Source organism: Salvelinus fontinalis, chromosome 31 (genome assembly GCF_029448725.1).
Source record: "Salvelinus fontinalis isolate EN_2023a chromosome 31, ASM2944872v1, whole genome shotgun sequence".
Classification (NCBI taxonomy): domain Eukaryota; kingdom Metazoa; phylum Chordata; class Actinopteri; order Salmoniformes; family Salmonidae; genus Salvelinus; species Salvelinus fontinalis.
This window is the reverse complement of record NC_074695.1, coordinates 11,553,631-11,579,006: the sequence shown is the minus strand read 5'-3', so window position 1 is coordinate 11,579,006 and position 25,376 is coordinate 11,553,631. Positions and strand designations below refer to the sequence as shown.

General features: G+C 53.9%; 1 protein-coding gene across 1 annotated transcript in view; it reads left to right on the top strand.

Annotated features, from left to right (window-relative positions):
* The window catches only part of LOC129829554 (laminin subunit alpha-5-like), a 279,352-nt gene that overhangs the window by 154,426 nt on the left and 99,550 nt on the right, over positions 1 to 25,376 (top strand). The window contains exons 35-39 of the mRNA XM_055891310.1: positions 2,256 to 2,417; positions 4,349 to 4,456; positions 6,751 to 6,834; positions 18,292 to 18,522; positions 25,016 to 25,129. Coding sequence (XP_055747285.1) covers positions 2,256 to 2,417; positions 4,349 to 4,456; positions 6,751 to 6,834; positions 18,292 to 18,522; positions 25,016 to 25,129 — 699 coding nt within the window. The remainder of the gene's footprint in view (positions 1 to 2,255; positions 2,418 to 4,348; positions 4,457 to 6,750; positions 6,835 to 18,291; positions 18,523 to 25,015; positions 25,130 to 25,376) is intronic.

Below are 25,376 nucleotides of genomic sequence, written 5' to 3'. Positions count from 1 at the left end.
CAGAGGACAGGGGGATGTGCTTATCAGGACAGAGGACAGAGGACAGGGGGGATGTGCTTATCAGGACAGAGGACAGGGGGGGATGTGCTTATCAGGACAGAGGACAGGGGGATGTGCTTATCAGGACAGAGGACAGGGGGATGTGCTTATCAGGACAGAGGACAGAGGGATGTGCTTATCAGGACAGAGGACAGGGGGATGTGCTTATCAGGACAGGGGACAGAGGACAGGGGGGATGTGCTTATCAGTACAGAGGACAGGGGGATGTGCTTATCAGGACAGAGGACAGGGGGATGTGCTTATCAGGACAGAGGACAGGGGGATGTGTTTATCAGGACAGAGGACAGGGGGATGTGCTTATCAGGACAGAGGACAGGGGGATGTGCTTATCAGGACAGAGGACAGGGGGATGTGCTTATCAGGACAGAGGACAGGGGGGGATGTGCTTATCAGGACAGAGGACAGAGGACAGAGGGATGTGCTTATCAGGACAGAGGACAGGGGGGGATGTGCTTATCAGGACAGAGGACAGGGGGGGATGTGCTTATCAGGACAGAGGACAGGGGGGATGTGCTTATCAGGACAGAGGACAGGGGGGGATGTGCTTATCAGGACAGAGGACAGGGGGATGTGCTTATCAGTACAGAGGACAGGGGGATGTGCTTATCAGAACAGAGGACAGGGGGGGATGTGCTTATCAGGACAGAGGACAGGGGGATGTGCTTATCAGTACAGAGGACAGGGGGATGTGCTTATCAGAACAGAGGACGGGGGGGATGTGCTTATCAGGACAGAGGACAGGGGGATGTGCTTATCAGTACAGAGGACAGGGGGATGTGCTTATCAGAACAGAGGACAGGGGGGGATGTGCTTATCAGGACAGAGGACAGAGGACAGAGGACAGAGGACAGGGGGGATGTGCTTATCAGGACAGAGGACAGGGGGGATGTGCTTATCAGGACAGAGGACAGGGGGATGTGCTTATCAGGACAGAGGACAGGGGGATGTGCTTATCAGGACAGAGGACAGAGGACAGGGGGATGTGCTTATCAGGACAGAGGACAGGGGGATGTGCTTATCAGGACAGAGGACAGGGGGATGTGCTTATCAGGACAGAGGACAGGGGGGGATGTGCTTATCAGTACAGAGGACAGGGGGATGTGCTTATCAGGACAGAGGACAGAGGGATGTGCTTATCAGGACAGAGGACAGGGGGATGTGCTTATCAGGACAGAGGACAGGGGGATGTGCTTATCAGGACAGAGGACAGAGGACAGGGGGATGTGCTTATCAGGACAGAGGACAGAGGACAGGGGGATGTGCTTATCAGGACAGAGGACAGAGGACAGGGGGATGTGCTTATCAGGACAGAGGACAGAGGACAGGGGGATGTGCTTATCAGGACAGAGGACAGAGGGATGTGCTTATCAGGACAGAGGACAGAGGACAGGGGGATGTGCTTATCAGGACAGAGGACAGGGGGATGTGCTTATCAGTACAGAGGACAGAGGACAGAGGGATGTGCTTATCAGGACAGAGGACAGAGGACAGGGGGATGTGCTTATCAGGACAGAGGACAGGGGGATGTGCTTATCAGGACAGGGGACAGAGGACAGGGGGATGTGCTTATCAGGACAGGGGACAGAGGACAGGGGGATGTGCTTATCAGGACAGAGGACAGGGGGATGTGCTTATCAGGACAGGGGACAGAGGACAGGGGGATGTGCTTATCAGGACAGAGGACAGGGGGATGTGCTTATCAGGACAGAGGACAGAGGGATGTGCTTATCAGGACAGAGGACAGGGGGATGTGCTTATCAGGACAGGGGGATGTGCTTATCAGGACAGAGGACAGGGGGATGTGCTTATCAGTACAGAGGACAGGGGGATGTGCTTATCAGGACAGAGGACAGGGGGATGTGCTTATCAGTACAGAGGACAGGGGGATGTGCTTATAGTTGTGTGTGTTTGCTCAACAGTTTCATATTTTGCCCGCAGGTTCACAGATTATATTACAACTGTCATAAAACTCAGGAGATGTACTGTTTGTTCTGCAACACAATTGAGTTTTAAATCAATGCTGTGTGGTTTTAGTAAAGTTTGTTTTACACGTATTAACATTGTTTATGTGTAGTAATATGTCATGTGTATAATCCCCAGGTGATAGACATGATGGGTGCTGCTGGGAGCAGACAGACAGGAAGTGTTATATTAATGTTATACTATAATGTACTGTTATTACACCATCTCTACAGGTGATGGACATGATGGTCTGGGTGCTGCTGGGAGCAGACAGACAGGAAGTTCCTGTGACAGTATATCCTGGACAGGATGTGGTGGAGGCGGACCTTGGTGATGTACCTGATGTCTACCAGGACCTCCTGTGGCACGCTCCTAGAACATACCTGGGAGACAAGGTACGGACAAGATACCACATGATAAAACACAAGTTATTATCGGAAAACAATATGTTATATGTAAATGGCATTGTCTCCTCTTCAACATACGTACATACAGGTTCAGAGTTCAACATTTGTACGTTTTAGTAATTTAGCAGATACTGATCCAGAGAAATTGACAGTTAGTAAGTCTTATCCTGCCAAAAGCAATGAGGCAAACACCTCTGACCCATTGTCTGTTAAACAATAATTAGAGCAACTGTGACTTGTGCAGGTGGGAGAGGGTGGAAGAGGATGGGAGAGAGGGCAGAAGAGGATGGGAGAGAGGGCGGGAGAGGGCGGGAGAGGGCGAGAGAGGGCGGGAGAGGGCGAGAGAGGGCGAGAGAGGGCGAGAGAGGGCGAGAGAGGGCGAGAGAGGGCGAGAGAGGGCGAGAGAGGGCGAGAGAGGGCGAGAGAGGGCGAGAGAGGGAGAGAGAGAGAGAGAGAGAGAGAGAGAGAGAGAGAACGCTGCTGGGGTGGGTGAAATAAATGCATCAGGGTTGGTGGTGAGGGTTTGCAGGAGCAAAAGGAGGCTACATCAGATTACACTAGTGCTAAGGACTATATATAGTTCACACACACACACACACTAAAGAGGATGTGCAGACAGACAGAGTGTATAGAGATAGGGGTCTTTGTTTTGTCTAGAGTATAACACCTGGTTTATCTTGCCTTTTGAACAAGCTTAGTTACCCTTCCTTTAGCATTAGTGCTTGTTCACAAGACTCTCTGTCTCTCCCGGTCTTCTGTCGCTTCCTGTCTTCTCTTTCTGTCTCTTCTTTGTCTTCTCTGTCTCTTCCCTGTCTTCTCTGGCTCTTCCTTGTCTTCTCTGTCTCTTCCTTGTCTTCTCTGGCTCTTCCTTGTCTTCTCTGGCTCTTCATTGTCTTCTCTGGCTCTTCATTGTCTTCTCTGTCTCTTCATTGTCTTCTCTGTCTCTTCATTGTCTTCTCTGGCTCTTCCTTGTCTTCTCTGTCTCTTCCTTGTCTTCTCTGGCTCTTCATTGTCTTCTCTGGCTCTTCATTGTCTTCTCTGGCTCTTCATTGTCTTCTCTGGCTCTTCATTGTCTTCTCTGGCTCTTCCTTGTCTTCTCTGGCTCTTCCTTGTCTTCTCTGGCTCTTTCTTGTCTTCGCTGGCTCTTTCTGGCTCTTCCTGTCTACTGTCTCTTCCTGTCTTCTGTCTCTTCCTGTCTTCTGTCCTCCCTGCCTCTTCCTGTCTTTTCCTGACCTCTTTGTCTCTGTCTCTTCCTGTCTTCTGTCTCTTCTTGTCCTCTTTGTCTCTGTCTCTTCCTGTCTTCTGTCTCTTCTTGTCCTCTTTGTCTCTGTCTCTTCCTGTCTTCTGTCTCTTCTTGTCCTCTTTGTCTCTGTCTCTTCCTGTCTTCTGTCTCTTCTTGTCCTCTCTGTCTCTTCCTGTCTTCTGTCTCTTCTTGTCCTCTCTGTCTCTGTCTCTTCCTGTCTTCTGTCTCTTCCTGTCCTCTCTGTCTCTGTCTCTTCCTGTCTTCTGTCTCTTCTTGTCCTCTCTGTCTCTGTCTCTTCCTGTCTTCTGTCTCTTCCTGTCCTCTCTGTCTCTGTCTCTTCCTGTCTTCTGTCTCTTCTTGTCCTCTCTGTCTCTGTCTCTTCCTGTCTTCTGTCTCTTCCTGTCCTCTCTGTCTCTGTCTCTTCCTGTCTTCTGTCTCTTCTTGTCCTCTCTGTCTCTGTCTCTTCCTGTCTTCTGTCTCTTCCTGTCCTCTCTGTCTCTGTCTCTTCCTGTCTTCTGTCTCTTCCTGTCTTCTCTGTCAATATCGGTCTCTTTCTATCCCTTTATTGTTATTCCTCTATTTCTGTCTTGCTCTCCACCTCTTTTTTCTCTGTCCCTCTCTCTCTCCCCATCTCTCCTTCCCTCCCTCTCATCCCTCTCTAATCATCTCTATCTAGGTGTCGTCTTATGGAGGCTATCTGCGGTATCGTCTACACACTCAGACTATGAGAGGAGATGTTGTCTCTCTGCCCGCTGAAGCCTCTCGACCTGACGTCATTCTCAAGGTGCACATCCCACCACAGGGACCCCATGCTTTACACCCAAACACAATAGAATGATGTTAACGCCAAAGTAGTACTTGGTATCGTTTGAAGCGTCTGAAATAAAGTATGAAGTATGTAAACCTTGTTCCAGAGATCTGGTTCAATTCTGCAACAACAAAAAAGAGGTGCTTGTGTCGTTTAAATGCTGTGTGTACGGCGCCTTCGGAAAGTATTCAGACCCCTTGACTTTTTCCACATTTTGTTACGTTACAGCCTCATTTTAAAATGGATTAAATCGTTTTCCCCCCTCATCAATATACACACACAATACCACATAATGACAAAGCAAAAAAATGTTTTTAGACATTTTTGCTAATAAAAAAAAAGTTATAAAAAACGACCACATTTACATAAGTATTCAGACCCTTTACTCAGTACTTTGTTGAAGCACCTTTGGCAGCGATTACAGCCTCGAGTCTTCTTGGGTATGATGCTACAAGCTTGGCACATCTTTGGGGAGTTTCTCTCATTTTCCTCTGCAGATTTTCTCAAGCTCTGTCAGGGTGGATGGGGAGTGTTGCTGCACATCTATTTTCAGGTCTCCAGAGATGTTTGATCGGGTTCAAGTCCGGGGATCTGGCTGGGCCACTCACAGACATTCAGAGACTTGTATCGAAGCCACTCCTGCATTGTCTCTGCTGTGTGCTTAGGGTCATTGTCCTGTTGGAAGGTGAACCTTCACCACAGTCTGAGGTCCTGAGCGTTCTGGAGCAGGTTTTCATCAAGGATCTCTCTGTACTTTGTTCTGTTCATCTTTGCCTCGATCCTGACTAGTCTCCCAGTCCCTGCCACTGAAAAAGATCCCCACAGCATGATGCTGCCAACACCGTGCTTCACCGTAGGGATGGTGCCAGGTTTCCTCCAGACGTGACGCTTGGCATTCAGACCAAAAAGTTCAATCTTGGTTTCATCAGACCAAAGAATCTTGGTTTTCATGATCTGAGAGTCTTTAGGTGTCTTTTGGCAAACTCCAAGCGGACTGCCACGTGCCTTTAACTGAGGAGTGGCTTCCGTCTGGCCACTCTACCATAAACGGCTGATTGGTGGAGTGCTGTAGAGATGGTTGTCCTTCTGGAAGGTTCTCCCATCTCCACAAAGGAACTCTGGAGTGCTGTCAGATTGACCATCGGGTTCTTGGTCACCTCCCCTCCCTGACCAAGGCCCTTCTCCTCCGATTGTTCAGTTTGGCCGGCCAGCCAGCTATAGGAAGAGTCTTGGTGGTTCCAAACTTCTTCCATTTAAGAATGATGGAGGCCACTGTGTTCTTGGGGACCTTCAATGCTGTAGAAATGTTTTGGTACCCTTCCCCAGATAAGTGCCTCGACACAATCCTGTCTCGGAGCTCTACGCACAATTCCTTCGACCTCGTGGCTTGGTTTCTGCTCTGACATGCACTGTCAACTGTGGGATCTTATATAGACAGGTGTGTGCCTTTCCAAATCGAGTCTCATAGCAAAGGGTCTGAATACTTATGTAAATAAGGTATTTCTGTTTATTATTTTTAATAAATTAGCAAACATTTCTAAAAACCATGTTTTTAGATTGATGAGGGGGGGAAAGTAATTTAGTCCATTTTAGAATAGGACTGTAAAGTAACAAAATGTGGAAAAAGTCAAAGGGTCTGAATACTTTCCAAATGCACAGTATGCCTTTCTCAGTCAACTGAGGAGCTATTCTCATTCACATTAGCTACCAGTAAAGCTGGTTAATCCCTGTTGATAATGTAGCTGTTCTAATTCACATTAACTACCAGTAAAGCTGGTTAATCCCTGTTGATAATGTAGCTGTTCTCATTCACATTAACTACCAGTAAGGCTGGTTAATCCCTGTTGATAATGTAGCTGTTCTCATTAACATTAACTACCAGTAAGGCTGGTTAATCCCTGTTGATAATGTAGCTGTTCTCATTCACATTAACTACCAGTAAGGCTGGTTAATCCCTGTTGATAATGTAGCTGTTCTCATTAACTACCAGTAAAACTGGTTAATCCCTGTTGATAATGTAGCTATTCTCATTCACATTAGCTACCAGTAAGGCTGGTTAATCCCTGTTGATAATGTAGCTGTTCTCATTAACTACCAGTAAAACTGGTTAATCCCTGTTGATAATGTAGCTATTCTCATTCACATTAGCTACCAGTAAGGCTGGTTAATCCCTGTTGATAATGTAGCTGTTCTCATTCACATTAACTACCAGTAAGGCTGGTTAATCCCTGTTGATAATAAAGGCTGTGTGTGTGTCTCTGTGTCTCCAGGGTAACCAGATGACCCTGGTGTTTATGGAGAGAGAATATTCTTCACCTGAAGAACCACACCTGGGGATAGTCCACATGGTGGAGGTAGGACACTGACCACCTGGGGATAGTCCACATGGTGGAGGTAGGACACTGACCACCTGGGGATAGTTCACATGGTGGAGGTAGGACACTGACCACCTGGGGATAGTCCACATGGTGGAGGTAGGACACTGACCTAAACACCTGGGGATAGTCCACATGGTGGAGGTAGGACACTGACCACCTGGGGATAGTCCACATGGTGGAGGAGGGACACTGACCACCTGGGGATAGTCCACATGGTGGAGGAGGGACACTGACCACCTGGGGATAGTCCACATGGTGGAGGAGGGACACTGACCACCTGGGGATAGTCCACATGGTGGAGGAGGGACACTGACCACCTGGGGATAGTCCACATGGTGGAGGTAGGACACTGACCACCTGGGGATAGTCCACATGGTGGAGGTAGGACACTGACCACCTGGGGATAGTCCACATGGTGGAGGAGGGACACTGACCACCTGGGGATAGTCCACATGGTGGAGGTAGGACACTGACCACCTGGGGATAGTCCACATGGTGGAGGAGGGACACTGACCACCTGGGGATAGTCCACATGGTGGAGGTAGGACACTGACCACCTGGGGATAGTCCACATGGTGGAGGTAGGACACTGACCACCTGGGGATAGTCCACATGGTGGAGGAGGGACACTGACCTGACCTCCTGGGGATAGTCCACATGATGGAGGTAGGACACTGACCACCTGGGGATAGTCCACATGGTGGAGGTAGGACACTGACCTGACCTCCTGGGGATAGTCCACATGGTGGAGGAGGGACACTGACCACCTGGGGATAGTCCACATGGTGGAGGAGGGACACTGACCTGACCACCTGGGGATAGTCCACACGGTGGAGGAGGGACACTGACCTGACCTCCTGGGGTTAGTCCACACAGTGGAGGAGGGACACTGACCTGACCTCCTGGGGATAGTCCACATGGTGGAGGAGGGACACTGACCACCTGGGGATAGTCCACATGGTGGAGGAGGGACACTGACCTGACCTCCTGGGGATAGTCCACATGGTGGAGGAGGGACACTGACCACCTGGGGATAGTCCACATGGTGGAGGAGGGACACTGACCACCTGAGGATAGTCCACATGGTGGAGGAGGGACACTGACCACCTGGGGATAGTCCACATGGTGGAGGAGGGACACTGACCTGACCTCCTGGGGATAGTCCACATGGTGGAGGAGGGACACTGACCACCTGGGGATAGTCCACATGGTGGAGGAGGGACACTGACCTGACCACCTGGGGATAGTCCACATGGTGGAGGAGGGACACTGACCTGACCTCCTGGGGATAGTCCACATGGTGGAGGAGGGACACTGACCACCTGGGGATAGTCCACATGGTGGAGGTAGGACACTGACCACCTGGGGATAGTCCACATGGTGGAGGTAGGACACTGACCACCTGGGGATAGTCCACATGGTGGAGGAGGGACACTGACCACCTGGGGATAGTCCACATGGTGGAGGAGGGACACTGACCACCTGGGGATAGTCCACATGGTGGAGGAGGGACACTGACCACCTGGGGATAGTCCACATGGTGGTGGAGGGACACTGACCACCTGGGGATAGTCCACATGGTGGAGGAGGGACACTGACCACCTGGGGATAGTCCACATGGTGGAGGTAGGACACTGACCACCTGGGGATAGTCCACATGGTGGAGGTAGGACACTGACCTAAACACCTGGGGATAGTCCACATGGTGGAGGTAGGACACTGACCTGACCACCTCAGGATAGTCCACATGGTGGAGGTAGGACACTGACCTAAACACCTGGGGATAGTCCACATGGTGGAGGTAGGACTGACCACCTGGGGATAGTCCACATGGTGGAGGTAGGACACTGACCGAAACACCTGGGGATAGTCCACATGGTGGAGGTAGGACACTGACCTGACCACCTCAGGATAGTCCACATGGTGGAGGTAGGACACTGACCTAAACACCTGGGGATAGTCCACATGGTGGAGGTAGGACACTGACCTGACCACCTCAGGATAGTCCACATGGTGGAGGAGGGACACTGACCTGACCACCTCAGGATAGTCCACATGGTGGAGGAGGGACACTGACCTGACCACCTCAGGATAGTCCACATGGTGGAGGTAGGACACTGACCACCTGGGGATAGTCCACATGGTGGAGGAGGGACACTGACCACCTGGGGATAGTCCACATGGTGGAGGTAGGACACTGACCACCTGGGGATAGTCCACATGGTGGAGGAGGGACACTGATCTGACCACCTGGGGATAGTCCACATGGTGGAGGAGGGACACTGACCACCTGGGGATAGTCCACACGGTGGAGGAGGGACACTGACCACCTGGGGATAGTCCACATGGTGGAGGTAGGACACTGACCACCTGGGGATAGTCCACACGGTGGAGGAGGGACACTGACCACCTGGGGATAGTCCACATGGTGGAGGAGGGACACTGACCTGACCACCTGGTGATAGTCCACATGGTGGAGGAGGGACACTGATCTGACCACCTGGGGATAGTCCACATGGTGGAGGAGGGACACTGACCACCTGGGGATAGTCCACATGGTGGAGGAGGGACACTGACCACCTGGGGATAGTCCACATGGTGGAGGAGGGACACTGACCTGACCACCTGGGGATAGTCCACATGGTGGAGGAGGGACACTGACCTGACCTCCTGGGGATAGTCCACATGGTGGAGGAGGGACACTGACCACCTGGGGATAGTCCACATGGTGGAGGTAGGACACTGACCACCTGGGGATAGTCCACATGGTGGAGGTAGGACACTGACCACCTGGGGATAGTCCACATGGTGGAGGAGGGACACTGACCACCTGGGGATAGTCCACATGGTGGAGGAGGGACACTGACCACCTGGGGATAGTCCACATGGTGGAGGAGGGACACTGACCACCTGGGGATAGTCCACATGGTGGTGGAGGGACACTGACCACCTGGGGATAGTCCACATGGTGGAGGAGGGACACTGACCACCTGGGGATAGTCCACATGGTGGAGGTAGGACACTGACCACCTGGGGATAGTCCACATGGTGGAGGTAGGACACTGACCTAAACACCTGGGGATAGTCCACATGGTGGAGGTAGGACACTGACCTGACCACCTCAGGATAGTCCACATGGTGGAGGTAGGACACTGACCTAAACACCTGGGGATAGTCCACATGGTGGAGGTAGGACTGACCACCTGGGGATAGTCCACATGGTGGAGGTAGGACACTGACCGAAACACCTGGGGATAGTCCACATGGTGGAGGTAGGACACTGACCTGACCACCTCAGGATAGTCCACATGGTGGAGGTAGGACACTGACCTAAACACCTGGGGATAGTCCACATGGTGGAGGTAGGACACTGACCTGACCACCTCAGGATAGTCCACATGGTGGAGGAGGGACACTGACCTGACCACCTCAGGATAGTCCACATGGTGGAGGAGGGACACTGACCTGACCACCTCAGGATAGTCCACATGGTGGAGGTAGGACACTGACCACCTGGGGATAGTCCACATGGTGGAGGAGGGACACTGACCACCTGGGGATAGTCCACATGGTGGAGGTAGGACACTGACCACCTGGGGATAGTCCACATGGTGGAGGAGGGACACTGATCTGACCACCTGGGGATAGTCCACATGGTGGAGGAGGGACACTGACCACCTGGGGATAGTCCACACGGTGGAGGAGGGACACTGACCACCTGGGGATAGTCCACATGGTGGAGGTAGGACACTGACCACCTGGGGATAGTCCACACGGTGGAGGAGGGACACTGACCACCTGGGGATAGTCCACATGGTGGAGGAGGGACACTGACCTGGCCACCTGGTGATAGTCCACATGGTGGAGGAGGGACACTGATCTGACCACCTGGGGATAGTCCACATGGTGGAGGAGGGACACTGACCACCTGGGGATAGTCCACATGGTGGAGGAGGGACACTGACCACCTGGTGATAGTCCACATGGTGGAGGAGGGACACTGATCTGACCACCTGGGGATAGTCCACATGGTGGAGGAGGGACACTGACCACCTGGGGATAGTCCACATGGTGGAGGAGGGACACTGACCACCTGGGGATAGTCCACATGGTGGAGGAGGGACACTGACCACCTGGGGATAGTTCACATGGTGGAGGAGGGACACTGACCACCTGGTGATAGTCCACATGGTGGAGGAGGGACACTGACCTGACCACCTGGGGATAGTCCACATGGTGGAGGAGGGACACTGACCTGACCTCCTGGTGATAGTCCACATGGTGGAGGAGGGACACTGACCTGACCTCCAGGGGATAGTCCACATGGTGGAGGAGGGACACTGATCTGACCACCTGGGGATAGTCCACATGGTGGAGGAGGGACACTGACCACCTGGGGATAGTCCACATGGTGGAGGAGGGACACTGACCTGACCTCCTGGGGATAGTCCACATGGTGGAGGAGGGACACTGACCACCTGGGGATAGTCCACATGGTGGAGGAGGGACACTGACCTAAACACCTGGGGATAGTCCACATGGAGGAGGAGGGACACTGACCACCTGGGGATAGTCCACATGGTGGAGGAGGGACACTGACCTGACCTCCTGGGGATAGTCCACATGGTGGAAGAGGGACACTGACCACCTGGGGATAGTCCACATGGTGGAGGAGGGACACTGACCTGACCACCTGGGGATAGTCCACATGGTGGAGGAGGGACACTGACCACCTGGGGATAGTCCACATGGTGGAGGAGGGACACTGACCACCTGGGGATAGTCCACATGGTGGAGGAGGGACACTGACCTGACCTCCTGGGGTTAGTCCACACGGTTGAGGAGGGACACTGAACACCTGGGGATAGTCCACATGGTGGAGGAGGGACACTGACCTGACCACCTGGGGATAGTCCACATGGTGGAGGAGGGACACTGACCTGACCTCCTGGGGATAGTCCACATGGTGGAGGATGGACACTGACCTGACTTCCTGGGGATAGTCCACATGGTGGAGGTAGGACACTGACCACCTGGGGATAGTCCACATGGTGGAGGTAGGACACTAACCACCTGGGGATAGTCCACATGGTGGAGGAGGGACACTGACCACCTGGGGATAGTCCACATGGTGGAGGAGGGACACTGACCACCTGGGGATAGTCCACATGGTGGAGGAGGGACACTGACCACCTGGGGATAGTCCACATGGTGGTGGAGGGACACTGACCACCTGGGGATAGTCCACATGGTGGAGGAGGGACACTGACCACCTGGGGATAGTCCACATGGTGGAGGTAGGACACTGACCACCTGGGGATAGTCCACATGGTGGAGGTAGGACACTGACCTAAACACCTGGGGATAGTCCACATGGTGGAGGTAGGACACTGACCTGACCACCTCAGGATAGTCCACATGGTGGAGGTAGGACACTGACCTAAACACCTGGGGATAGTCCACATGGTGGAGGTAGGACTGACCACCTGGGGATAGTCCACATGGTGGAGGTAGGACACTGACCGAAACACCTGGGGATAGTCCACATGGTGGAGGTAGGACACTGACCTGACCACCTCAGGATAGTCCACATGGTGGAGGTAGGACACTGACCTAAACACCTGGGGATAGTCCACATGGTGGAGGTAGGACACTGACCTGACCACCTCAGGATAGTCCACATGGTGGAGGAGGGACACTGACCTGACCACCTCAGGATAGTCCACATGGTGGAGGAGGGACACTGACCTGACCACCTCAGGATAGTCCACATGGTGGAGGTAGGACACTGACCACCTGGGGATAGTCCACATGGTGGAGGAGGGACACTGACCACCTGGGGATAGTCCACATGGTGGAGGTAGGACACTGACCACCTGGGGATAGTCCACATGGTGGAGGAGGGACACTGATCTGACCACCTGGGGAGAGTCCACATGGTGGAGGAGGGACACTGACCACCTGGGGATAGTCCACACGGTGGAGGAGGGACACTGACCACCTGGGGATAGTCCACATGGTGGAGGTAGGACACTGACCACCTGGGGATAGTCCACACGGTGGAGGAGGGACACTGACCACCTGGGGATAGTCCACATGGTGGAGGAGGGACACTGACCTGACCACCTGGTGATAGTCCACATGGTGGAGGAGGGACACTGATCTGACCACCTGGGGATAGTCCACATGGTGGAGGAGGGACACTGACCACCTGGGGATAGTCCACATGGTGGAGGAGGGACACTGACCACCTGGTGATAGTCCACATGGTGGAGGAGGGACACTGATCTGACCACCTGGGGATAGTCCACATGGTGGAGGAGGGACACTGACCACCTGGGGATAGTCCACATGGTGGAGGAGGGACACTGACCACCTGGGGATAGTCCACATGGTGGAGGAGGGACACTGACCACCTGGGGATAGTTCACATGGTGGAGGAGGGACACTGACCACCTGGTGATAGTCCACATGGTGGAGGAGGGACACTGACCTGACCACCTGGGGATAGTCCACATGGTGGAGGACGGACACTGACCTGACCTCCTGGTGATAGTCCACATGGTGGAGGAGGGACACTGACCTGACCTCCAGGGGATAGTCCACATGGTGGAGGAGGGACACTGATCTGACCACCTGGGGATAGTACACATGGTGGAGGAGGGACACTGACCACCTGGGGATAGTCCACATGGTGGAGGAGGGACACTGACCTGACCTCCTGGGGATAGTCCACATGGTGGAGGAGGGACACTGACCACCTGGGGATAGTCCACATGGTGGAGGAGGGACACTGACCTAAACACCTGGGGATAGTCCACATGGTGGAGGAGGGACACTGACCTGACCACCTGGGGATAGTCCACATGGTGGAGGAGGGACACTGACCTGACCTCCTGGGGATAGTCCACATGGTGGAGGATGGACACTGACCTGACTTCCTGGGGATAGTCCACATGGTGGAGGTAGGACACTGACCACCTGGGGATAGTCCACATGGTGGAGGTAGGACACTGACCACCTGGGGATAGTCCACATGGTGGAGGAGGGACACTGACCACCTGGGGATAGTCCACATGGTGGAGGAGGGACACTGACCACCTGGGGATAGTCCACATGGTGGAGGAGGGACACTGACCACCTGGGGATAGTCCACATGGTGGTGGAGGGACACTGACCACCTGGGGATAGTCCACATGGTGGAGGAGGGACACTGACCACCTGGGGATAGTCCACATGGTGGAGGTAGGACACTGACCACCTGGGGATAGTCCACATGGTGGAGGTAGGACACTGACCTAAACACCTGGGGATAGTCCACATGGTGGAGGTAGGACACTGACCTGACCACCTCAGGATAGTCCACATGGTGGAGGTAGGACACTGACCTAAACACCTGGGGATAGTCCACATGGTGGAGGTAGGACTGACCACCTGGGGATAGTCCACATGGTGGAGGTAGGACACTGACCGAAACACCTGGGGATAGTCCACATGGTGGAGGTAGGACACTGACCTGACCACCTCAGGATAGTCCACATGGTGGAGGTAGGACACTGACCTAAACACCTGGGGATAGTCCACATGGTGGAGGTAGGACACTGACCTGACCACCTCAGGATAGTCCACATGGTGGAGGAGGGACACTGACCTGACCACCTCAGGATAGTCCACATGGTGGAGGAGGGACACTGACCTGACCACCTCAGGATAGTCCACATGGTGGAGGTAGGACACTGACCACCTGGGGATAGTCCACATGGTGGAGGAGGGACACTGACCACCTGGGGATAGTCCACATGGTGGAGGTAGGACACTGACCACCTGGGGATAGTCCACATGGTGGAGGAGGGACACTGATCTGACCACCTGGGGATAGTCCACATGGTGGAGGAGGGACACTGACCACCTGGGGATAGTCCACACGGTGGAGGAGGGACACTGACCACCTGGGGATAGTCCACATGGTGGAGGTAGGACACTGACCACCTGGGGATAGTCCACACGGTGGAGGAGGGACACTGACCACCTGGGGATAGTCCACATGGTGGAGGAGGGACACTGACCTGACCACCTGGTGATAGTCCACATGGTGGAGGAGGGACACTGATCTGACCACCTGGGGATAGTCCACATGGTGGAGGAGGGACACTGACCACCTGGGGATAGTCCACATGGTGGAGGAGGGACACTGACCACCTGGTGATAGTCCACATGGTGGAGGAGGGACACTGATCTGACCACCTGGGGATAGTCCACATGGTGGAGGAGGGACACTGACCACCTGGGGATAGTCCACATGGTGGAGGAGGGACACTGACCACCTGGGGATAGTCCACATGGTGGAGGAGGGACACTGACCACCTGGGGATAGTTCACATGGTGGAGGAGGGACACTGACCACCTGGTGATAGTCCACATGGTGGAGGAGGGACACTGACCTGACCACCTGGGGATAGTCCACATGGTGGAGGACGGACACTGACCTGACCTCCTGGTGATAGTCCACATGGTGGAGGAGGGACACTGACCTGACCTCCAGGGGATAGTCCACATGGTGGAGGAGGGACACTGATCTGACCACCTGGGGATAGTACACATGGTGGAGGAGGGACACTGACCACCTGGGGATAGTCCACATGGTGGAGGAGGGACACTGACCTGACCTCCTGGGGATAGTCCACATGGTGGAGGAGGGACACTGACCACCTGGGGATAGTCCACATGGTGGAGGAGGGACACTGACCTAAACACCTGGGGATAGTCCACATGGAGGAGGAGGGACACTGACCACCTGGGGATAGTCCACATGGTGGAGGAGGGACACTGACCTGACCTCCTGGGGATAGTCCACATGGTGGAGGTAGGACACTGACCTAAACACCTGGGGATAGTCCACATGGTGGAGGTAGGACTGACCACCTGGGGATAGTCCACATGGTGGAGGTAGGACACTGACCGAAACACCTGGGGATAGTCCACATGGTGGAGGTAGGACACTGACCTGACCACCTCAGGATAGTCCACATGGTGGAGGTAGGACACTGACCTAAACACCTGGGGATAGTCCACATGGTGGAGGTAGGACACTGACCTGACCACCTCAGGATAGTCCACATGGTGGAGGAGGGACACTGACCTGACCACCTCAGGATAGTCCACATGGTGGAGGAGGGACACTGACCTGACCACCTCAGGATAGTCCACATGGTGGAGGTAGGACACTGACCACCTGGGGATAGTCCACATGGTGGAGGAGGGACACTGACCACCTGGGGATAGTCCACATGGTGGAGGTAGGACACTGACCACCTGGGGATAGTCCACATGGTGGAGGAGGGACACTGATCTGACCACCTGGGGATAGTCCACATGGTGGAGGAGGGACACTGACCACCTGGGGATAGTCCACACGGTGGAGGAGGGACACTGACCACCTGGGGATAGTCCACATGGTGGAGGTAGGACACTGACCACCTGGGGATAGTCCACACGGTGGAGGAGGGACACTGACCACCTGGGGATAGTCCACATGGTGGAGGAGGGACACTGACCTGACCACCTGGTGATAGTCCACATGGTGGAGGAGGGACACTGATCTGACCACCTGGGGATAGTCCACATGGTGGAGGAGGGACACTGACCACCTGGGGATAGTCCACATGGTGGAGGAGGGACACTGACCACCTGGTGATAGTCCACATGGTGGAGGAGGGACACTGATCTGACCACCTGGGGATAGTCCACATGGTGGAGGAGGGACACTGACCACCTGGGGATAGTCCACATGGTGGAGGAGGGACACTGACCACCTGGGGATAGTCCACATGGTGGAGGAGGGACACTGACCACCTGGGGATAGTTCACATGGTGGAGGAGGGACACTGACCACCTGGTGATAGTCCACATGGTGGAGGAGGGACACTGACCTGACCACCTGGGGATAGTCCACATGGTGGAGGACGGACACTGACCTGACCTCCTGGTGATAGTCCACATGGTGGAGGAGGGACACTGACCTGACCTCCAGGGGATAGTCCACATGGTGGAGGAGGGACACTGATCTGACCACCTGGGGATAGTACACATGGTGGAGGAGGGACACTGACCACCTGGGGATAGTCCACATGGTGGAGGAGGGACACTGACCTGACCTCCTGGGGATAGTCCACATGGTGGAGGAGGGACACTGACCACCTGGGGATAGTCCACATGGTGGAGGAGGGACACTGACCTAAACACCTGGGGATAGTCCACATGGAGGAGGAGGGACACTGACCACCTGGGGATAGTCCACATGGTGGAGGAGGGACACTGACCTGACCTCCTGGGGATAGTCCACATGGTGGAAGAGGGACACTGACCACCTGGGGATAGTCCACATGGTGGAGGAGGGACACTGACCACCTGGGGATAGTCCACATGGTGGAGGAGGGACACTGACCACCTGGGGATAGTCCACATGGTGGAGGAGGGACACTGACCACCTGGGGATAGTCCACATGGTGGAGGTAGGACACTGACCTCCTGGGGTTAGTCCACATGGTGGAGGGACACTGACCTGATCACTAGCCGATGGCCACTGACCATTAACACAGTTAATAAAGGATGTATTCAGATTGATCCAGATTCAACTCCCCATGAAACATTCTGTTGAAGTCTTTTTTTCTTTCTTTTTTTTTCCTCTTTTTTTTATTTTTTTTTTATCCCCTTTTCTCCCCAATTTTCGTGGTATCCAATCGCTAGTAATTACTATCTTGTCTCATCGCTACAACTCCCGTACGGGCTCGGGAGAGACGAAGGTCGAAAGTCATGCGTCCTCCAAAGCACAACCCAACCAAGCCGCACTGCTTCTTTAACACAGCGCGCCTCCAACCCGGAAGCCAGCCGCACCAATGTGTCGGAGGAAACACCGTGCACCTGGCCCCCTTGGTTAGCACGCACTGCGCCCAGCCCGCCACAGGAGTCGCTGGAGCGCGATGAGACAAGGATATCCCTACCGGCCAAACCCTCTCTAACCCGGACGACGCTATGCCAATTGTGCGTCGCCCCACGGACCTCCCGGTCGCGGCCGGCTGCGACAGAGCCTGGGGGCGAACCCAGAGACTCTGGTGGCGCAGTTAGCACTGCGATGCAGTGCTCTAGACCACTGCGCCACCCGGGAGGCCCGAAGTCTGTTTTTCCATCTCAATATCTATTTTCATTCATTCTTTTCATACTGCAGTATTCTGTCCTTTTGACATCTACCATCATAACATTTTATTCATTTTTTATTTTTCCTTTATTTAACCTTTATTTTTCCTTAACTGACTTGCCGGTTACTAGTCCAACGCTCTAACCACTAGGCTACCTGCCGCCAACATCATAATACCCATGCCTACTCTCACCCCCATCTCTTTCTTTACCCCCCCCCCCCCCCCCCCCCCCCCCCAGGGAAGTTTCCGCCACGCCCGGACGGGGAACGTGGTGTCTAGAGAGGAACTGATGATGGTTCTGGTTGGTTTAGAGTCTCTCCAGATCAGAGCTCTCCACTCCCAGTCTGCCCACACTGTGTCGCTACGCGGGGTCGTGCTGGAGGGAGCACAGACACTGCCCACGGGGCGACACGCCAACAACGTAGAGCTCTGTCTCTGTCCCGCTAACTACCGGGGAGACTCCTGCCAGGTTGGTGTTCGTAATGCGTTCTAAATGTATTATTACTATGTTATTAATGGGTTAGGACGACGTTAGGATGATGTTAGGACTGGGTTATGTTATTCATATGTTATTACTGAGCTATTACTATGTTATTAATGGGTTAGGACGACGTTAGGACGATGTTAGGACTGGGTTATGTTATTCATATGTTATTACTGAGCTATTACTATGTTATTAACAGGTTAAGACTATGTTAGGACTATTTTAGGACGATGTTATGACTGGGTTATGTTATTTATATGTTATTAATGTGTTATTACTAAAACATTACTGGTATATTACTGGGTTACTAACCATAGCCCAACAGCGTAGAGATCTGCCTCTGTCCCGCTAACTACCCGGGAGACTCCTGCCAAGTGTGGAATGGGTCGACTGATTAGTATCGTGTTATTACTGTGTTAACTAACCCTGCCAGGTTGGAATGGGTCAACTGGTTAGTATCGTGTTAACTAACCCTGCCAGGTTGGAATGGGTAAACTGGTTAGTATCGTGTTAACTAACCCTGCCCGGTTGGAATGTGTCTACTGGTTAGTATCGTGTTAACTAACCCTGCCAGGTCGACTGGTTAGTATCGTGGTATTACTGTGTTACTAACCCTGCCAGGTTGGAATGGGTCGACTGGTTAGTATCGTGTTAGTATTGTGTTAACTAACCCTGCCAGGTTGGAATGGGTCAGCTGGTTAGTATCGTGTTATTACTGTGTTAACTAACCCTGCCAGGTTGGAATGGGTCAACTGGTTAGTATCGTGTTAACTAACCCTGCCAGGTTGGAATGGGTCAACTGGTTAGTATCGTGTTAACTAACCCTGCCAGGTTGGAATGGGTCTACTGGTTAGTATCGTGTTAACTAACCCTGCCAGATCAACTGATTAGTATGGTGTTATTACTGTGTTAACTAACCCTGCCAGGTCGACTGGTTAGTATCGTGGTATTACTGTGTTACTAACCCTGCCAGGTTGGAATGGGTCGACTGGTTAGTATGGTGTTATTACTGTGTTAACTAACCCTGCCAGGTTGGAATGGGTCAACTGGTTAGTATCGTGTTAACTAACCCTGCCAGGTTGGAATGGGTCAACTGGTTAGTATCGTGTTAACTAACCCTGCCAGGTTGGAATGGGTCAACTGGTTAGTATCGTGTTAACTAACCCTGCCAGGTTGGAATGGGTCAACTGGTTAGTATCGTGTTAACTAACCCTGCCAGGTTGGAATGGGTCAACTGGTTAGTATCGTGTTAACTAACCCTGCCAGGTTGGAATGGGTCAACTGGTTAGTATCGTGTTAACTAACCCTGCCAGGTTGGAATGGGTCAACTGGTTAGTATCGTGTTAACTAACCCTGCCAGGTTGGAATGGGTCAACTGGTTAGTATCGTGTTAACTAACCCTGCCAGGTTGGAATGGGTCAACTGGTTAGTATCGTGTTACTAACCCTGCCAGGTTGGAATGGGTCGACTCATTAGTATCGTGTTATTACTGTGTTAACTAACCCTGCCAGGTCGACTGATTAGTATGGTGTTATTACTGTGTTACTAACCCTGCCAGGTTGGAATGGGTCGACTCATTAGTATCGTGTTATTACTGTGTTACTAACCCTGCCAGGTTGGAATGGGTCGACAGATTAGTATCGTGTTAACTAACCCTGCCAGGTTGGAATGGGTCAACTGGTTAGTATCGTGTTAACTAACCCTGCCAGGTTGGAATGGGTCGACTGATTAGTATGGTGTTATTACTGTGTTACTAACCCTGCCAGGTTGGAATGGGTCTACAGATTAGTATCGTGTTATTACTATGTTACTAACCCTGCCAGGTTGGAATGGGTCGACTCATTAGTATCGTGTTATTACTGTGTTAACTAACCCTGCCAGGTTGGAATGGGTCGACTGGTTAGTATCGTGTTATTACTTTGTTAACTAACCCTGCCAGGTCAGATCACAGCCAGCTGATTGTTTATTATACATGTGGGTACTACTGTATGTTATTACGTTGCTGGATATCTAAATATGGATTTTTTTGAGGTTTTTACTTGAGATATCCCAACCTTATAGTTAGGTGTGATAAACAGTGATTATATGTCCACAGATTTGTCCATGCAGATAGAAATCAAGTCAGAATCTCCGTCTCAGCTGATCTCTGTCCCCCTTCTCTCCCTCACTTTCTATCTCTCCCCTGGCCCTCTCTCACCTTCTCTCTCTCCCCTGGCTCTCTCTCACCTTCTCTCTCTCCCTCACTTTCTATCTCTCCCCCTGCACTCCCTCACCTTCTCTCTCCCCCTCACCTTCTATCTCTTCCCTGGCTCTCCCTCACCTTCTCTCTCTCCCTCACCTTCTCTCTCTCCCTCACCTATCTCTCCCCCTGCTCTCCCTCACCTTCTCTCTCCCCCTCACCTTCTATCTCTCCCCTGGCTCTCCCTCACCTTCTCTCTCTCCCTCACCTTCTCTCTCTCCCTCACCTTCTATCTCTCCCCCTGCTCTCCCTCACCTTCTCTCTCCCCCTCACCTTCTATCTCTCCCCTGGCTCTCCCTCACCTTCTCTCTCTCCCTCACCTTCTCTCTCTCCCTCACCTTCTCTCTCTCCCTCACCTTCTCTCTCTCCCCCTGCTCTCCCTCACCTTCTCTCTCCCCCTCACCTTCTATCTCTCCCCTGGCTCTCCCTCACCTTCTCTCTCTCCCTCACCTTCTCTCTCTCCCTCACCTTCTCTCTCTCCCTCACCTTCTCTCTCCCCCTCACCTTCTATCTCTCCCCTGCTCTCCCTCACCTTCTCTCTCCCCCTCACCTTCTATCTCTCCCCTGGCTCTCCCTCACCTTCTCTCTCTCCCTCACCTTCTCTCTCTCCCTCACCTTCTATCTCTCCCCCTGCTCTCCCTCACCTTCTCTCTCCCCCTCACCTTCTATCTCTCCCCTGGCTCTCCCTCACCTTCTCTCTCTCCCTCACCTTCTCTCTCTCCCTCACCTTCTCTCTCTCCCTCACCTTCTATCTCTCCCCCTGCTCTCCCTCACCTTCTCTCTCCCCCTCACCTTCCATCTCTCCCCTGGCTCTCCCTCACCTTCTCTCTCTCCCTCACCTTCTCTCTCTCCCTCACCTTCTATCTCTCCCCCTGCTCTCCCTCACCTTCTCTCTCCCCCTCACCTTCTATCTCTCCCCTGGCTCTCCCTCACATTCTCTCTCTCCCTCACCTTCTCTCTCTCCCTCACCTTCTCTCTCTCCCTCACCTTCTATCTCTCCCCCTGCTCTCCCTCACCTTCTCTCTCCCCCTCACCTTCTATCTCTCCCCTGGCTCTCCCTCACCTTCTCTCTCTCCCTCACCTTCTCTCTCTCCCTCACCTTCTATCTCTCCCCCTGCTCTCCCTCACCTTCTCTCTCCCCCTCACCTTCTATCTCTCCCCTGGCTCTCCCTCACCTTCTCTTTCTCCCTCACCTTCTCTCTCTCCCTCACCTTCTATCTCTCCCCTGGCTCTCCCTCACCTTCTCTCTCTCCCTCACCTTCTATCTCTCCCCTGGCTCTCCCTCTCCCTCACCTTCTCTCTCTCACTCACCTTCTATCTCTCCCCTGGCTCTCTCTCTCCCTCACCTTCTCTCTCCCCCTCACCTTCGATCTCTCTCTCCCCCTGCTGTCCCTCACCCTCTCTCTCCCCCTGCTGTCCCTCACCATCTCTCTCTCCCCCTGCTGTCCCTCACTATCTCTCTCTCCCCCTGCTGTCCCTCACCCTCCCCCTGCTGTCCCTCACCATCTCTCTCTCCCTCACCTTCGATCTCTCTCTCCCCCTGCTGTCCCTCACCCTCCCCCTGCTGTCCCTCACCATCTCTCTCTCCCCCTGCTGTCCCTCACCCTCCCCCTGCTGTCCCTCACCATCTCTCTCTCCCTCACCTTCGATCTCTCTCTCCCCCTGCTGTCCCTCACCTTCTCTCTCCCCCTGCTGTCCCTCACCCTTCCCCTGCTCTCCCTCACCTTCTATCTCTCTCCCCCTGCTGTCCCTCACCTTCTCTCTCCCCCTGCTGTCCCTCACCCTTCCCCTGCTCTCCCTCACCATCTCTCTCTCCATCACCTTCTATCTCTCTCCCCCTGCTGTCCCTCACCTTCTCTCTCCCCCTGCTGTCCCTCACCCTTCCCCTGCTCTCCCTCACCATCTCTCTCCCTCACCTTCTATCTCTCCCCCTGCTCTCCCTCACCTTCTCTCTCCCCCTCACCTTCTATCTCTCCCCTGGCTCTCCCTCACCTTCTCTCTCTCCCTCACCTTCTCTCTCTCCCTCACCTTCTATCTCTCCCCCTGCTCTCCCTCACCTTCTCTCTCCCCCTCACCTTCTATCTCTCCCCTGGCTCTCCCTCACCTTCTCTCTCTCCCTCACCTTCTCTCTCTCCCTCACCTTCTCTCTCTCCCTCACCTTCTCTCTCTCCCCCTGCTCTCCCTCACCTTCTCTCTCCCCCTCACCTTCTATCTCTCCCCTGGCTCTCCCTCACCTTCTCTCTCTCCCTCACCTTCTCTCTCTCCCTCACCTTCTCTCTCTCCCTCACCTTCTCTCTCCCCCTCACCTTCTATCTCTCCCCTGCTCTCCCTCACCTTCTCTCTCCCCCTCACCTTCTATCTCTCCCCTGGCTCTCCCTCACCTTCTCTCTCTCCCTCACCTTCTATCTCTCCCCCTGCTCTCCCTCACCTTCTCTCTCCCCCTCACCTTCTATCTCTCCCCTGGCTCTCCCTCACCTTCTCTCTCCCTCACCTTCTCTCTCTCCCTCACCTTCTCTCTCTCCCTCACCTTCTATCTCTCCCCCTGCTCTCCCTCACCTTCTCTCTCCCCCTCACCTTCCATCTCTCCCCTGGCTCTCCCTCACCTTCTCTCTCTCCCTCACCTTCTCTCTCTCCCTCACCTTCTATCTCTCCCCCTGCTCTCCCTCACCTTCTCTCTCCCCCTCACCTTCTATCTCTCCCCTGGCTCTCCCTCACCTTCTCTCTCTCCCTCACCTTCTCTCTCTCCCTCACCTTCTCTCTCTCCCTCACCTTCTATCTCTCCCCCTGCTCTCCCTCACCTTCTCTCTCCCCCTCACCTTCTATCTCTCCCCTGGCTCTCCCTCACCTTCTCTCTCTCCCTCACCTTCTCTCTCTCCCTCACCTTCTATCTCTCCCCCTGCTCTCCCTCACCTTCTCTCTCCCCCTCACCTTCTATCTCTCCCCTGGCTCTCCCTCACCTTCTCTTTCTCCCTCACCTTCTCTCTCTCCCTCACCTTCTATCTCTCCCCTGGCTCTCCCTCACCTTCTCTCTCTCCCTCACCTTCTATCTCTCCCCTGGCTCTCCCTCTCCCTCACCTTCTCTCTCTCACTCACCTTCTATCTCTCCCCTGGCTCTCTCTCTCCCTCACCTTCTCTCTCCCCCTCACCTTCGATCTCTCTCTCCCCCTGCTGTCCCTCACCCTCTCTCTCCCCCTGCTGTCCCTCACCATCTCTCTCTCCCCCTGCTGTCCCTCACTATCTCTCTCTCCCCCTGCTGTCCCTCACCCTCCCCCTGCTGTCCCTCACCCTCCCCCTCTCCCTCACCTTCGATCTCTCTCTCCCCCTGCTGTCCCTCACCCTCCCCCTGCTGTCCCTCACCATCTCTCTCTCCCCCTGCTGTCCCTCACCCTCCCCCTGCTGTCCCTCACCATCTCTCTCTCCCTCACCTTCGATCTCTCTCTCCCCCTGCTGTCCCTCACCTTCTCTCTCCCCCTGCTGTCCCTCACCCTTCCCCTGCTCTCCCTCACCTTCTATCTCTCTCCCCCTGCTGTCCCTCACCTTCTCTCTCCCCCTGCTGTCCCTCACCCTTCCCCTGCTCTCCCTCACCATCTCTCTCTCCATCACCTTCTATCTCTCTCCCCCTGCTGTCCCTCACCTTCTCTCTCCCCCTGCTGTCCCTCACCCTTCCCCTGCTCTCCCTCACCATCTCTCTCCCTCACCTTCTATCTCTCTCCCCCTGCTGTCCCTCACCTCTCTCTCCCCCTGCTGTCCCTCACCCTCCCCCTGCTCTCCCTCACCATATCTCTCTCCCTCACCTTCGATCTCTCTCTCCCCCTGCTCTCCCTCACCATCTCTCTCTCCCCCTGCTGTCCCTCACCCTCCCCCTGCTCTCCCTCACCATCTCTCTCTCCCCCTGCTGTCCCTCACCCTCCCCCTGCTCTCCCTCACCATCTCTCTCCCTCACCTTCGATCTCTCTCTCCCCCTGCTCTCCCTCACCATCTCTCTCTCCCCCTGCTGTCCCTCACCCTCCCCCTGCTCTCCCTCACCATCTCTCTCTCCCCCTGCTGTCCCTCACCCTCCCCCTGCTGTCCCTCACCATCTCTCTCTCCCCCTGCTGTCCCTCACCCTCCCCCTGCTCTCCCTCACCATCTCTCTCTCCCCCTGCTGTCCCTCACCCTCCCCCTGCTCTCCCTCACCATCTCTCTCTCCCTCACCTTCGATCTCTTCTCCCCGTCCTCCTCCTTTTCCCTCCTCTCCAGCAATGTGCTCCAGGGTACTACAGAGACACTAAAGGGCTGTTCCTGGGGAAGTGTGTTCCCTGCAACTGTAATGGCCACTCTGACCAGTGTCTAGACGGGTCTGGAGTCTGTGAGGTGAGTGCTGCTTGTTTATACCAATCACAAAGATTGTTTACATCAATCGCAAAAGAGAAATGCAATATGTAATTCATAGGTTACTCCTGGATGGATCAGGAAGTTGTATCACAATAAAAGATGCAGACTCTCGTCTCTTTGCAATCAACTATTAATGACATTAATATTTTGGCTTTCCAGCTGAATTATAGTCAGTACTAAACACCACTATAACTGTAGTCAGTACTATAACTGTAGTCAGTACTAT